Source organism: Apteryx rowi, unplaced genomic scaffold, assembly GCF_003343035.1.
Source record: "Apteryx rowi isolate R43461 unplaced genomic scaffold, aptRow1 scaffold_437, whole genome shotgun sequence".
Classification (NCBI taxonomy): Eukaryota; Metazoa; Chordata; class Aves; order Apterygiformes; family Apterygidae; genus Apteryx; species Apteryx rowi.
In genome coordinates, this window is record NW_020450691.1 from 318,793 (window position 1) to 334,474 (window position 15,682).

Below are 15,682 nucleotides of genomic sequence, written 5' to 3' on the forward strand. Positions count from 1 at the left end.
GACCGGCGTCCCGCTTTCCGCCTCCGCAAACTTTGGCAGGGGCGGCATGGAGCTGCGGGAGCCGGCGGCGGCGCCCCTCAACCGCTCCGGCGCCGGGGCAGAGCCGCCCCGCGGGGAGTTCAACCTCTCCGGGCTGCCGGAGGCGGAGGGCAAGCCCCTCTTCGGGATCGGCATTGAAAACTTCATCACCTTGATCGTCTTCGGCTTGATCTTCGCCCTGGGGGTGCTGGGCAACTCACTGGTGATCACGGTGCTGGCGCGGAGCAAGCCAGGCAAGCCTCGCAGCACCACCAACATCTTCATCCTCAACCTGAGCATCGCTGACCTGGCCTACCTGCTCTTCTGCATCCCCTTCCAATCCACAGTCTATGTGCTGCCCACCTGGGTGCTGGGCGCCTTCATCTGCAAGTTCATCCACTACTTCTTCACTGTCTCCATGCTGGTGAGCATCTTCACACTCTCGGCCATGTCTGTGGACCGCTACGTGGCCATCGTGCACTCCCGACGCTCCTCGGCCTTGCGCGTCTCCCGCAACGCACTGCTGGGTGTGGGGCTCATCTGGGCGCTCTCCTTCGCCATGGCCTCGCCTGTGGCGCACCACCAGCACCTCTTTCACCGCGATGCCAGCAACCAGACCTTCTGCTGGGAGCAGTGGCCCAACCCACGCCACAAGAAGGTCTACGTGGTTTGCACATTTGTCTTTGGCTACCTGCTCCCGCTGCTGCTCATTTCCTTCTGCTACGCCAAGGTGGGGTGAGGCGGGTAGGGGTGGCAGTGGGGGGCCATGGTTGTGGGTGTCCATGGAGCCCAGTCTGGATGTGGGGACATCTCTGGGGATGTGGAGGGACAGGGTGCTGTCAGATGCCAACAGTGGTGTGATGCAGCAGGACAGGGGGGAGTTTGTGGTGCAAGGGGTGAGAGCAGGTCTTACAGCCAAGGGATGGTTGCGGGTACATGTGTGTTGCGGGGGACAGAACGGTGAGGACAGGGATTGCACTGGGGGAAGGGTTGTGTGGGCAAATGCTCGGCTACCCTCTGCCAGATTTCCGTGGCGCAAAGCGTTAAGAAGCCCCAGTGTCCTGCTGCTTTCTTTGTGAACACAACTCTCACTTTCTTGCTGTCGTGTATAAGGAGTTAAACTCAAGTAAAGTGCAGCCAAGCAACAAGTTGTTCAGGCTTCAGACAAAGCGTTGTGATTCTTTAAAATGCAATGCGCTTAAAGTAGTACGAACCCAGCAATTTGGGCTAATCCAGTAAAGCTGTTAAGAGCAACAAGCACACCATGCTGCCTTGTCTCTGTGAGCTCCATCTTGCCCCAGGTGAAGTGGATGGGAGGTTCACCTCTGCCTCCAGCAAGGGTGGGTAGTGAGAGGAAGCAGTGACCCTGGCAGGAAAAAGCAGTAAGTAAGAATGCCTGAATGAAGCTACATAAGGACTACTTACGTGTTGAGAAGTCAGTTCTTCAGTTAGCAAATTAAATAGCTTTAATTTGTTTAGTAATAGTTTAGTATTTAATTTGTATGAATAATTTTAAGTTCTGTTCAAATGTCAATTTAAATGTGATATAGAAATTAAGGCTAGAATGGCATATAACTATATTGCTAAAACTTTGAGTTATGCAGAATTCAAAGCACAACATTTCTAACGTTTCTAATGAAACGAGAGCAACCTGGCAAAGGGAGGGAGGGGGGAAATCCAGTTTTCCTATATAAATGGAATTCCAGTTCCTCTGGACAAAGAAACAGGCTTCTCATCTACAGTAGTGAATATGGCTGTGAGCAGTGTGGGGGAAGAGGCTGTTACTGTAGATGTAGATCATCACAGTGTTTTAAGAAAATATTGAAACTGTTACTGAATGTGGGAAGAGAAGGCTTTTCAAGCATTAAGAATTACTATTTATATTTTTAAAAACCAAAACATCTTCATTTTCACAGCCTTTAAAATATAGATACATGAAAGAAAATTGAAAACAAGTCTTTCAAAATTATGACTGTCTTGCATAGTATAGAAAAAGTAAAGATTTATTTAAATATGCTTAAACAAAATATAAACTTAGTAAACAGCACACACCATGTTCTTACAGTGCACTCATAGAAAAATAGATATTTTCTTATTAATATGAATGTGTAATTTAACAAAAATCCCAAATGTGAAATACATGTCCAGAACAAGTTAATAAGATCAAGGTCAATATAAGTTGCACTAAAATCTCATTCTTAATTTGCTGCCAGACTAGGATCTCACCCCTGTTTGGTCTAAGGATTGACAGGTTTTGAGTTCGTACGTATGGTCCTGCTTGCTGAAGGATCTAACCTAACAGGATGAATTCTAGGACCCTGTGGGTCAATAAAACTGAAAAATGTTGTGCCTTGTAGGTAATCTGTAGTAATGTAGTGCCTTGAAGGTATTCGTATGCTGCATCATAAAGGCTCATTCCTGCCCTCATTAAGAGCTGCTGGCAAATCTCCAGCTGCAATATTTTGGCATGTTGGGCAGAGTGAGGGAGAAATTAAGGATGATGGCAATCGAAAATCAGAGTTGGAGTTTTGAATTTGCCAAAGCCATTGCTTCTATTGGAGGTCGCCGTCAAAGTGGTCACCTGGAGCTTTTATCGATGTTGCTAAAATACTATAAAGTATACTAGATATTTTGACTGCTCAGTGCACAGAGGGTTAAAGCATAGCTGCTGTGTAATAGCCTCAGAAGTATTATAAAGATAAATGCATTAGTTTCTTAGGGACTTGACTGATTTTTCATGAACTGTGGGTCTGCTAAATAACAATCTTCTGATAAAGTAGATTTAGACAAAGGAGAGATGCAGTTCTCTGTTTGAGTATATTGCCTTTTCCAGACTCTTTAAAGGCAGTTCTTTTTTTCTGTATAAGCAAACTGAAATTGAACTTTCAGTTCTGAAAGTCCCTTTTTTTAGGCACTCTAATAGGGAGCTGAGTTCCTTTTCTCTCTCTCTTTGTTTAAATTATGTTAGGAGAGATTCATGTTTTACTGGGATCTCTCGGCAGTAGACAACAATAGCATTACAAATTAGGGAAATCCTGAAATAGTGATAAGTATTTGGAAGAACTGTCCTCCTACAAAAGCAGAGCTGGTAGTCTCATGTGATGCATTCTTAAGGCAGAGATTTATGAGCTCATGCTCTGTATCAGGTGTTTACAGCTATCCGTTTCCTCTCTACCACAAATAACTATGGATCAGTTTCAACCAAATTTGACAAAGGAATGGAAATATCAGAAGGAATGATATTTCCCCAACTGTGTGAAAAGATACTATCTGTCTTCTTTTTCCTTTAAGGAGAATCAGTGTTACTAAACATCAGGCAATCCACACAGGAAGGGGTTTTATGTATTGTCTGCTAGGGTAGAAGAAACTTCATTTTGGGAAAATATAGTCAAGAAAACACAAATCTATAGGAAAACACCTTTCACTGGCCTGAGTGCTCACAGAACTGCTCTTTAAAGAAGATTACTTCTCCAGCCAGAGGAACAGTGATTATTGAGTTACTCACAACACCRCATACCACAGACAGGCTGAAATGGCTTGTCATGATACTCAATATTTTTTTTAATTCTTATTTGTTTTTTGTGTGTGTTTTGTAACATTGCTGTAACGTTCAGTAATCCATTTTTAAAGACCAAAGTGATAAAAGATTCACAGTGAGCTTCTAACAGTTGTCATCTGCCGGAGTAGTGCAAGGTGACAACTGATTTGGGGTGTCTCTGCTTTTGAGTTCCCGGCTATGAGGCTTCACTCCTTGAAAGTCCAGCCTGTTTCAAGCCTGTAGGTTGGGCACCTAAAATCATTAGTTAGCTTCGAAAATTCTGAGAATAGTTATATAGTGAAGATAATTTCCTTTTATAGATGTATAATGTTAAAAACTTCATAGGGTGTTTTTTTTTTTATCTTAAGAAATACTAGAGAAAATTTGCTTCCATTACTACCAATCATTCTTAACATTCTGAATTCAAGAAAATTATGTATGATTTATAGAGTTGGTTAAAAATAAGTCATAAAAAGCTGGAGCCTCAACATAAATACAAGCTTATATGGTTCTTGGCTTAAGATATTATATCTTAAATTTTGCTGTGAGGGAAAATTTTAATGGAGAGTGCTCATCTACACTGAAAAGAAAAAGGCTATGACACATTAGAGACACTATTAGATGGAGGAGGGTGAAAGATCTGTTGTGACAATAGAAGTAGCAGCATTACTTTAACAAATGGATTGCAGGCAATGGCACTTGAATTTAAATCAGGTTCATATTATAAAATACAGTTCAGAATGTAATGCTCACATTATGGCTCTGTTGAACAAGCAGTTTGTTCTTATTAGATAATGAGCTTGGGCCGGCTTTCCTGATGCATGATTTTAAATGGATAAACTAATGAATAATGAAGGTGTAGCCAGTGGAATGATTATATATAATCAGATAGGAAATATGCTTTGAAACAGGGCAGATTTCAAACTTTTATATTGTTTGACTGACATATAGGAATAAGTACAGATACTTCAAGCATGAATAGATACAGATGCTTTAAGGGGTTTTTTGGTTTTTTTTTCTTTTTTTTTTCTTCTTCTTCTTCTTCTTCTTCTTGCCTCCCTTATTGAAAAATCCCCTTTTCATCCTGATTTGGTCATAGTCCCTCAGTGTTTGCTCTGGGGCCTATTTGTAATCCTCAAACCATCTGAAGGTAGTCCCCAGCAACTGCAAAAAACCTCCAAATAGATAACAGTCCTGTTGTAGGCAAAATGAAAATCCTCCCAAATGTCATCAGTGGTAGTTTTGGTAGTGCATTCCGCATGAGCATGGAACTTCTTTTATTTCTATAATCATACAAGTCTTCTTACATCTTCTTTCACAAGAGTGTAACTCTCTTCCCACAGAACCTCATCCTCATCTCCGGAAAAAAGAAAAGCTATTCCTTCTCAAAGCCAAATATGATCTCTCATCAACAGGTATATGAAAGGTGTAGTTAGAAAAGCTTCATGTAAAGAGTTAATTTTTCCACAGAGCTGAATTCTTTTAAGATATAAGACCTTATTAGAAAAGATTGTGGACTTATATTTTGGCAAGGTGAGTATTTCATTCTGTGAGCTACATGTTCTTTTGGGGAACAGCCTGAGACAAGAAAAAGCGGCACGTATAGAAATACAGAATTGTTATTCATTCAGGTGAAGTGACAATGGCTACTGGAGAAACACTAGTTTATTCATTGTCCCAGAGAAGAAATAATTCTAACAGGGCTGTGAGCAGAGGGGTCTTTGATTGGCCTTGTAGTGTTTGTACACAAACCCTTAATATTCTTCCGCAGCTTTTCTGTTGGTCTCTGAGTACTGTTCCACTGCTGTTGATAGGTAATTAAATTCTGCCTATGTTTCTTGCTGCTGGTTTGCATACCATCTGGTACACTACCATACAGAGCTAGAATGTTTTCACTGTAGAGGCTGCACGTATTTATTTTATGAAATATGCATATAACCCAAAAGAGGGAAAGTTGAGAAGGATTCATTGGAAGGTTATCATCTAAATCTTCACAACCCCACAAAATATCCAAAATAACAGCTTTGACTACTGCATCTTCCTTTGGACTGGAAAGAGAGAGAGATGCCGTGCAAAAGTTTGTGACAAAAGTTTCAGAACAACAACAAAAGAATGCTTATAACTTTAAAAGGGGATTTTGCAGTTCTGACTTCTGGGAAAAGTTTATCTCACTTTAGTATTGGACTTTGAGTAAAAATCACAGTACAGTTGAGAGCATGGCAGGAGACAGGTTTTGGAGAAGTCCAGTAGAAACAGCCTTTCCTTTTAAGTTATGTGAGGTGGGGTATGTATGTTAGGTGAAGCAGCAGTGATGGGAAGAGAATTTCACTGTCTTTCTTCCATGCTCTTTTTTGTTTCTACATTTTCACTCATGGGCTAAGCAATTCAGCTGTCGTTGACACGGTGACAGCAGGAGAATGAAGAGTCTCAGAGCCAGAGGATCGTATTCCTGGTCCTCTGCTGGATCTTGGGGGCTCTTCTGCCCTTTCATTCTGGTCTGCTTCCTCATGGACAAGGAAGAAGGGTTCCAGTCAAAGCTAGACCTTCTCAGAGGAAACCAGTTCAGGTTTGCCAGGTAGCAGCCTGGCTAGTGTTTCAGAATAGAGAACGGTATTATGTATGCAGGCCTGAGTCTTTCACACATGCACATGTCAGTACACAGATGTGCACAAATGAACTACGTTTCTAATTAAGCTAAGTTAGAAGTAAGCTAGCTATTTATTTTTATTTGTGATTCTCTGGTAGATAAGAGCAGTCACTTAAAAACAGAATCAACTGGTGAGCCACRATCATTCACAAATACCATCCTGTTTTATTTTCACACATTATGTATGTTCCTAAGACTTATGAATGCCACATGGGATCAAATCTGTAGGTTATCTTAGCTGGTATCCTGTCCTGATAGTGGTTAGCCAGGCATTCCAAAAAAAACAGAGAAAACTTCCCTGAATGATGAAAGAGAATTTCTGCCTTCTTCCCCACCTCATGAAGTCTCCCTCTAAGCCCTAAAATTTAGTGTTATATTCCTTCAAAAATCTTTTAAATGCATATTTGCTTTAGTTCTGGATGATCTTATTTATTAATTGTTCTCAATTCATTTCTGAGCTATGCAAAGTGTGACTAACATCATCATCATGTAAATTTGAGCTCTGTAATCTGACTCTACATTATACATAAAAAATTTCCTTTTACCAGATTTTAATTAAACCCTTGTGTTTAATTCAGTATCTCAGTTTTTAATACTGGATGGTTTGCAACTTGTTAAACACATTCAGCTGAAGAACATATTCTCCACCCCTTTGTACCTGCAAGTCATGCCATTTGTATATTAAATTCAGTTAATGATAGCTGCAGATAAAGCAGAGCACATTCCTGATATCCACTCTCCAAAATCCTAAGTTTACATTAAAATTTGGACCCTATTGTTGGATGACAGGTAACTTTGCCATATTTAAAAAAAAAAAAAAAAGACCTACGAAGTGTACATGACAAGTAACTTCAAACTCTTGATAAAGGTCATACCTCATGTGAAATGTTTCGTAGTATAAATTATTTTTAAAAGCCCAGGCTTCTTTTTGAAGATCAAATAGGACTAACATCCTGATTATGTTAACCAAACACCCATCTGAAGAAAGCAAATTATGCAGGTGACTCAGAAAAGCTCTGACTCAAAACATACACTTTTTATGTTACATGTAATAAAGGTCAATCTAAATTAATAAGCACTGACATTTTTATGGAAGAAGAATGATTGCTAATTCTAGCTGCAGGATAGGTTTCCATTTATTGCCTTGTTCATTGTAATATATATTTGTTATGTGATACATTTGTATTTTTATATAAGAATTAAATGGTGGTGTGCTCCGTGTTTGTTAATTCATATAGATTCACATATGTAATTCCTTTGGATCTTATACCATGCATGTTTGATATGTGTAAATTGGATCATCAGTGTTTGTAAGCAACCCGTGCAGTACTGGAGACATACTCTAAAAATATGTTTTATGAATTCTAGAAAATGGTGAAATACAAGATGCAAATTAATCTTTTCAGGTTCTTAATCATCTGCATAAAAAGTTGAGAAACATGTCAAAGAAGTCAGAAGCATCCAAGAAAAAGGTAGATCGTTTTCATTACCAATTCCTATTTGTTTATATTTTAGTTTTATGGGTATGCTAATTTGGTACTATATTGTTTGTTGCCAAAGATGTAAAGAAGAGGAGGATTTGAAACGATGTATTTAATGACATACTCTGTCTCCCTGAACTAGCAGAATTGGAATCTTTTCTGATCTGAATTTTCCATCCCAGTGGGTAAAGCCATTACCTGAAATGCAGGTGTTCTGGACTTTGGAGCATCTGAAATTTAGACATTGAGAGACTGCCTGTCTCTAATATAAATCTTATTTTCTTTTTGCTCACCAGCGTTTTTCCCTTACCTTGTAAATGTTTTTTTTATCTAGTTATTTTTTATGTTTTGTGAAGAATTTCTAGCTTATATGGTGCGACTTCCAAATAAGGATTATCATACATCATGATAGGAGTCTAATAAGAGACTTTCATGACTCTGCAATTCTTCTACTATTTTCCATTATACCCTTTTTTTATTCTCTCATGTTCAAGACTTAAGTCTTGGGTACAAGCAGAATTGTGAAAGGTCTTTAAAGCAGAACATTAGCTTTGCAATTTAGAATAATATTTGAAATATGTGTTTATATAGTGAATTTGTCAGATAATATATTATGGGTCTGACTTTTGAGGAGATTTGACCACAATAATCATTTGACTGACTTCTCAGTTTATGAACACAGAGTCAGAAAAACCCTTAAGGCTATAGCTCTTCATTTGATCTGATCACTATTACCATATGGCCATGAAGACTCTCTGCAGTGTAAATGAGATATACGTGGACTCATCAGCAAATATGTAATCTATTATTTATGCATTCTCTAATTTTTGGAAAAAAAATAGATTTTAATCCCTAGAATTAAAAGCAGTATATCCCTGATTCAGCAGAATGTTTAACATATATGTATATGCGATTAATCTCATCAAGGACGAAAGTGTAGTTTTTAAAGGTGGTCAGTATATTGCCATCTCTCCTCTCAGGTGAGTTATTGTCAAACTGGAAATATCTTTGCATTTCTTTAAGTGCTAAATATTGAAATTGCAAATAAAAGTCAGATCTAGCTTCTGAACTGGCTTGCATATTGCAGAGGAAAGCATTACAAGTATGTACAAGACTGCTGGGGCATACCTGGTTCAGAAACTAAACAAAAAGAAGCACAAAACTTTTTTTATTTAATAAGTAAGTTCCTGATCCTAAGGCCTAATTCATGTTTTTTAAAGCAAGTCTGTTTTCATTAGTGTATGTTCGCTGGTTACTGTATGTTTCTCCTTCCACTGTTTTCCTAAGAATATATAATTTGTTCTGCATTTCAGGCCTAATTCTTCATTTCTAACTTTATTCAAACCTGTGTAAAAATTTCAAGAGTAGAATCTTGAAATGAATTTTTCGTATGTTTGAAAAAAGTTAATGAAAAATACAAATGTGCTTAAATGCTGGGGTTTTTTGTGCTTTTTAGTCACATAAAATATCGATGTAAAAATCATAATTGCTGAAATCTTATTTCAGGTGGTTTTCATTTGCTAATAAGAAACCCTAAGCAAGGTCTCATTAGGTAAACAAGAGTTGCCCTTTAATGTTACCTTGGTTGCAAGTTATAGTGATGATGATGTAAAGGTAAGCTCTGAAATTAGGCTCAGGGGCAATAATGGAATAAAACAGATGTTGCAAGGATTTTCAGTTCGTTATGCATAATTACTTATTCTGCAGGTATGATATACTGTAAGCATAATAGCTATAAGAGACACATGGTCAACCTCAGCTTTCAGTTGCATCTATACAGTCTATTGAAAGTCAGTGATTTTCCAGGTGTAATTTTTAAAWTTTTGAACAAATGGAGGTAATACGCTTCTTATGAAATAACTATTCATGCAGTATCCTGGTAATCTCTTTTCAGTTGGAATATTAATACATTGAAGGGATCGGAGAATGAAGTGCTTTTAGTTTATGCTTCCTTGTTTGCATGTTTTTTTGTGATGAGAGCTGAAAGAGAAAATATTTGTATGGCTCGTCGTTAGTGGGTACTGGCCTAAACTGAATAGGGCTAAACAGAGAAATGGTTTTTTGCTTTTTGAGACTAAACAAATTATATTTACAATAGACGTAATGTCCTTTGGTTTCTGTTGTGAGATTTAGCTATCCAGGAACAATATCTGTCATCAATTATTTGTCCTGCTGTCATAGAAATTAAACCTTTTTTCTGTAAGAAGTTAAGTTATATTGTGATTAGATAGGTCAGTCTGAATGATCACCAGGCATTAATCAGTTCAAGTAAGTATAGACCAGGTTCAATAAACTAGCAAAATATCTAGGCGTTCTGTGTGCTGAAATTGGTATCTCCATGGGCACTATTATGAGTTAGTTTTGCCTATGAAGAAGGGACTAAGTTATCTGAAAAATCAACTTATGTTGTAAAGTGTTAATATAGTAATTATAATAGTTCATAACGTAATATGCTTTGGAATTAATTTTAGGCTTATATTGGTAGAGTGATTTAGTTGAAAGGGGTACCTATTAGAGAAATAGGTATTAATTTTTTGAGTAATTGCAAAGCACTGCTTTTTCTGAAGAAGTGAATGAAAGCTAAAGAAAACATTGACAATTTGACTCCATTGTGTCTTGGAGAAATATGTACAAGACCTGAAATTTCTATACAGATATTCTAGCTGTCGTAATATATCTAATGAAATGAATGGCCCTTCTTTGTGAAAATAATGAGAATGGAGTCAGGAGGCAGCATTTAGGAAATTTTACTCTTTATGTTACAGTCTTCTAAATTCAGTGTTTGGTGGCCAACTTCAATTTCCAGACTGTCAAAACCAATATGCAATCACCAAAAATTTCAGGCTCCTAACTTCTGTCATTTTTCCTAGTTGCATCCCAAAATGTTGTCGTTATCACTCCATCACAGAAATTTTATGCTTAACAGAGAGACTTTCAAAAAAGCCTCTGCTCCTTGTTTAGTCACTTGAGCAAAATCAGTCTGACTGTTTTAAGCTCTTTCAGAGAATGAATTACTTCACTTAACTGCCTTCGTGTATAATAGAGCCCTCTTTAAATTCTGGCCAGGAATCCCTGTGCACCATATTAAAATACAGCTCCTTAGATTTGGATTAGATATTCCAAAGATCCATATTGTCATTTTATTATGTCAAGCTTACGTCCACCTCAGAAAAGGCTAGGATATTGTGCAGGGAATCAGGAATGTCACTCCTTATTTCTGAGCAAAACTATGCATTTCCTGTTTACTGTGGAATTTTCAAGATTTACATCCTTTTTGAAGTAGTTCACTACACAAAATAAAGTGCATATAAGTATTGAAGTAAAATCATTAATGAATATTCAAAAGTGTGTTCTCTTTCAGTATTTTTCTCTTTCACAAATAATGGTTTTGAAGCAGTTCGGGTTCTTCAAGTGCTTATATCTGTGCTTATCTGTGTTTTGTTTTCTTTCCTTGTCTCAGACAGCACAGACTGTGTTGGTGGTGGTAGTGGTTTTTGGAATATCCTGGCTGCCACATCATGTGATTCATCTCTGGGCTGAATTTGGAATTTTTCCACTGACTCAAGCCTCATTCCTCTTCAGAGTAACTGCACACTGCCTGGCTTACAGCAATTCTTCTGTGAACCCGATTATATACGCATTCCTCTCTGAAAATTTTAGGAAGGCCTACAAACAAGTCTTCAAATGCCAGATAGGTAATGAGTCACCTCTGAATGATGCTAAGGAAAATAAAAGTCGGATAGATACACCACCATCTACCAACTGTACACATGTGTGAACTTTAAAAAGTGCCGTATGTTGGGTTTTCCTTTGTGTGAACTAGACTTCTAGAAAACAAAGCACAATGAGCACTATCTTCAGCTTTACCTTGATAATTAGTATTTAATTTACTGAAATTGTGTTTGTAGCAAAACTTTGTAAAACCAATATGAAAGATAACTGGGTTGATCCTTTGTATCTTAGATATCTTTATCAAATGAAGTTCTTGGAACTTTGAAAGATATTTCCAAAAAAACATTGGTGATATGTCTGTATTTTTATTCATTAAGCATACAGTGAATAAACATTCAAATACAACGTACACCATCCATGTCTATGAAGAAAGATGCATTAATATGGACGAGTAGTTGTGCAGTTCTGAACTGAATCTTCTGACATCTTACTCCATAAAAGTGAAGAGATAGCTAAATCTTCTGTCTTAAAGATAACAAATATTGTGTAGTACTGTGATTTCAGGGAGGAATATTCAGTATCAAATCAAATCTAAAACTTTTGTTCTCTCTTCAGATTTTGTTTTGAGAATACTTTTTATCTTTTTAAAGTGAACATGGGCTCTGATTCTGCATTGAAATAACTTGTGTACAAGTTAAGGCAATTGCTTTAGAGAGGAAATGCTGTTTTTTTGTTTTTTGTTTTTTTTAAATCTATTTAGCTGCCTTTTTAATGTAACATATTGAGTAATCATGGACTTTTTTCCCCTTCACATGCTATACCTGACTGCATACACAAAACCTTTGTGTACGCTATTTAAGTACATAGTTGTATCAAATGAAGATTCATGTCTCCCTGAGGGAAGGTTTCCTTTAGGTGTTGTGTACATGTGTGTGTGTATGTATATGTTTTGTTTACTTTATAGACCTCAAGATAGAGATGTAGTTTTAAATGTGCAATATATACATATACTTTAAACTATTCTGTTTCATAAAGAAATTCTAGGCAATGTTTAAGTGTTTAAAAATAGCATTGTGTATCAAATTCTAAGAGGGGGTTGATATCATATAGTTCTAAATTGGAAAAATTAAGAAGGATGCATTTAAATCGGTGCACAGTATATAACGTAAGTGGTCCAATTATGTAAATTCTTAAATAGTATGAGCAGTTTCATCAATTCTTTATCAGTTCCTAATATATCTTTAAGTGGTAAACCTCTAAAGAAATAGCAGAAGGGCACTCAGTCCCATGCGTTAACAGCATTTCAGGACCTTTGAGAACACCTGATGTGGTTCCCATCTGAGTTGAGGGAGTGTCTCCATTAGTCTTAGCTGGAGTAAGATATGCTTTTACGTTTTTATGGCTTTTTTAAGAGATTCATAGAATCACAAAATAATTTAGTTTGGAAGGAACCACAAGGTCATCTCAATGGTGGGCTGACCTCAGAGTTAGATGATTTCCTTGTCCAGGCAAGTTTTGAAAATCTCCAAGGATGGAGATTTCACAGCTTTTCTGGGCAGCCTGTGCCAGTGCCTCATTACCCTCAACTTGTGCACCTTGTGACCGTTGCCTTCTGTCCTTTCCCCGTGCACTTCTGAGAAGAGTCTATCTCAGTCTTCTCTATAACTAACCAAGACATAACTGAAAACAGCAATTAAATTCTCCCCTTAGCCTTCTCCAGGCTGAACAAATGCAGTTCCCTCAGTCTCTCCTCATGTACTGTGCTCCAGTCCCCTAACCATGGTGGCCTTCCACTGGACTTACTCCACCTTATCCATTGTCCCTCTCTTGAACCAGGATGTTCAAAACTGGATGCTGTATTCCAGATGTAAGAGCTACTCAGCCTTGCAACTGCTGAGTAGAGAGGACTAATCACTGTTCTTACCTGCTGGCTGATTTGTGCTCATACAGCCCTGTATGTGGTTTATTGCTACAAGGGTACACTGCTGGCTCATTTTCAACTTCTTATTTACAAGCAGAACTTGTACTTTTCTGCAGAATTGCACTCGGTCAGTCCCAATCCAAGTTTCAGGACTTTGGATTTGCTGGTTTTGGCCTTTGTCAGATACCTATAGTCCCATTCCTCTGGTTTATCAAGGCCCCTCTGAAAGGTAGCCCTGTCCTCCAGTGGGTCCACCACTGCACCCCATTTTGGTGTAATCTSCAAACTTGCTGAGGGTGTGTTCAGTCTGCTTGTCCAGGTCATTGATGAAGACATTAAATAGTGTCAGCTAGTATCTGTCAAATTCCTTTTTCTCCATAGGCTTACTTTAAAAAAAAACGTTCAGACTGATAGAAGATAACTATGACATTATCTTAGAAATCCAATCAATCCTTAAATTACTGAGGTTTAGTTCACATGAAAATGTCTAGTCACATGTCAACCTTATCTACTTTAAATAATACTGAATACATGCTATTTCATGCATGATGTTTCTGTCCATTCTTTCATATGAAGTAGTATGATGTTATTGCTGCAAACACAAAATACATGAAAAAGTTCAAATAGAAAGTTGGAGAGGAAGGGCTCATCTGTGCAGGAAACTATTTTCTGGATTAGGTTTGAGGTTACGGAACACAGTATAGAGCAATATTAAAGTTTGTTTGAGCTTTCAGATTTTTCAGAACTTATACAAATTTAGTCTTCACAGATCAGCTATGAAATTAAAAAAATACAAAATCTGGCAATTCTGCATGAATTCTTGCCACCCTTAATTCCAAAATTTCATATTTTTGATATCATTTAATCTCTAATTTTTTCTCACTGAAAAAATAAAACAAGTGACTTCAGAGATCTACATACAATAGATTTCTGCAGAAAAAATTTAGTGCCAAGTAAATGTAATGCGGTCTTGTACCACTGATCAGCAACATTGTTAGAGCACTGATGGACTTCAGCTCAATTTATAATTTATATTAGGTGATCCTACAGCTTGGAAAATTACATTTTCTCCTGTTAAAAAATTGCTTCTGGTCTTACTACTATAAGTAAAAAGTTATAACGTAAATACAGAACTGTATAAAGTTTAGATGCTAAGTTGACTGTTTCATGTGGAAAAGGCTTTGTTTCTTAGTGTTGGATGATTTTAAATGCAGACGCTTGATAGTCAGTAACGGGGCTTCATCCGTTTGAAATTTTAAAGATGAAGGGGTGGGGACGGGCTGCAGAAAGGAATAGTAAGGCCTCTGGCACCACCCGGTGCCGCTCGTAAGCATCACTAAAACTTCCACCTCGCTTTTCAGAGGAATCTTAGAAGAATGGCTGCTCCTGAAACAGATGGGGAGATTTCTTTGGAAAGGTGGAACTGCTGTAAAAAATGGTAGGATTGGTTTGAAGCCTCAAGGTGCAGGTAAATCTGTTTCACTTGCTCATTATATTCATGGGATATCCTTGTTGTAAACTCTAAGAAAAAGCTCCCGCTCCAAGGCTCAGTTTCCTCACTAAAACTCTTATAATGAGTCTCTCCGCCAAGGGTTTACATATCTAGCTGTGGCAGAGAGATGTTAACGTAAAAACAGTGTTTAATATATGCTGAACTGTGTCTAATCCTTGAGTAGCTGGACAGTTGCACAGGAAGATGTTGTGCCAGAAATGTGGCTAATTTGGGCAGAGAAATCGGGCTGAGTATAATGATCCCTTGCAACTGGATGTCTGCTTTTAAGTCCTGAGCTTGTTGACAGTGATTCCTGTTTGCTGTGGGAGGGGGAAGCAAGAGTTTCTCCTCTCTTATTTGCCTAATATGCTTTGTTACATGTTTGTAACCAGAAATGTTAATTTCAGTGTACATTGAAGTAAAAAACATAAATTATTTCTCTGGCTAGTGCTGAATTCTCTGCTGATAGGAAGATAAATATTCCCACTGAATTCAATGCTATTGTATTAATGAGAAAATATTATTCAGTACAAAAAAAAAAGGCAAAAGGGACATTTCCTCAAGCTCCTCACTAACTAAAGCAAAGTATGTGTGTGTAATTAGGTACATACTTAAATTTTTGGGGTCCTTAAATTGAGTGAATTAGGGTTCCCAAATAGAAGTTGCTAGTCACATGTTTATTTATAAACTCCCTAAAAACTTACTGTGTTTACACTGTCAAAATGCTGCCTCTTTGTGCAGTGTTTCACAATATCTCTAGAAGTTTAAAATATGCACTATATATATGCACTTTCAATATTGATGAWAAAGTTGTATATCCCATCAGATTAAATAGTAGGAGTTGTTCAGTCTGTCTTAAAAATGCATTTTAGCAGAGAAACTGATAACAAGCCTTTGCTCTCCATAGTTTTCT

General features: G+C 37.6%; 1 protein-coding gene across 1 annotated transcript; it reads left to right on the forward strand.

Moving 5' to 3' along the window:
- Positions 1–46: 46 nt before the first annotated feature.
- On the forward strand, positions 47–11,486 carry GALR1 (galanin receptor 1). Its single transcript, XM_026076715.1, has 3 exons — positions 47–748; positions 7,610–7,675; positions 11,145–11,486. Exons 1-3 carry the CDS (start codon positions 47–49, stop codon positions 11,460–11,462), a joined length of 1,086 nt encoding a protein of 361 aa, XP_025932500.1. The 3' UTR covers positions 11,463–11,486.
- Positions 11,487–15,682: the final 4,196 nt, after the last annotated feature.

What these genes read in the sequence shown, in the direction of transcription:
- GALR1 (XM_026076715.1), top strand. Translation starts at nt 47, where the DNA reads ATGGAGCTGCGGGAGCCGGCGGCGGCGCCCCTCAACCGCTCCGGCGCC. An exon ending in TTTCCTTCTGCTACGCCAAG is followed by an intron (nt 749 to 7,609) that starts GTGGGGTGAGGC and finishes TAATCTTTTCAG; the next exon opens with GTTCTTAATCATCTGCATAA. An exon ending in CAGAAGCATCCAAGAAAAAG is followed by an intron (nt 7,676 to 11,144) that starts GTAGATCGTTTT and finishes TCCTTGTCTCAG; the next exon opens with ACAGCACAGACTGTGTTGGT.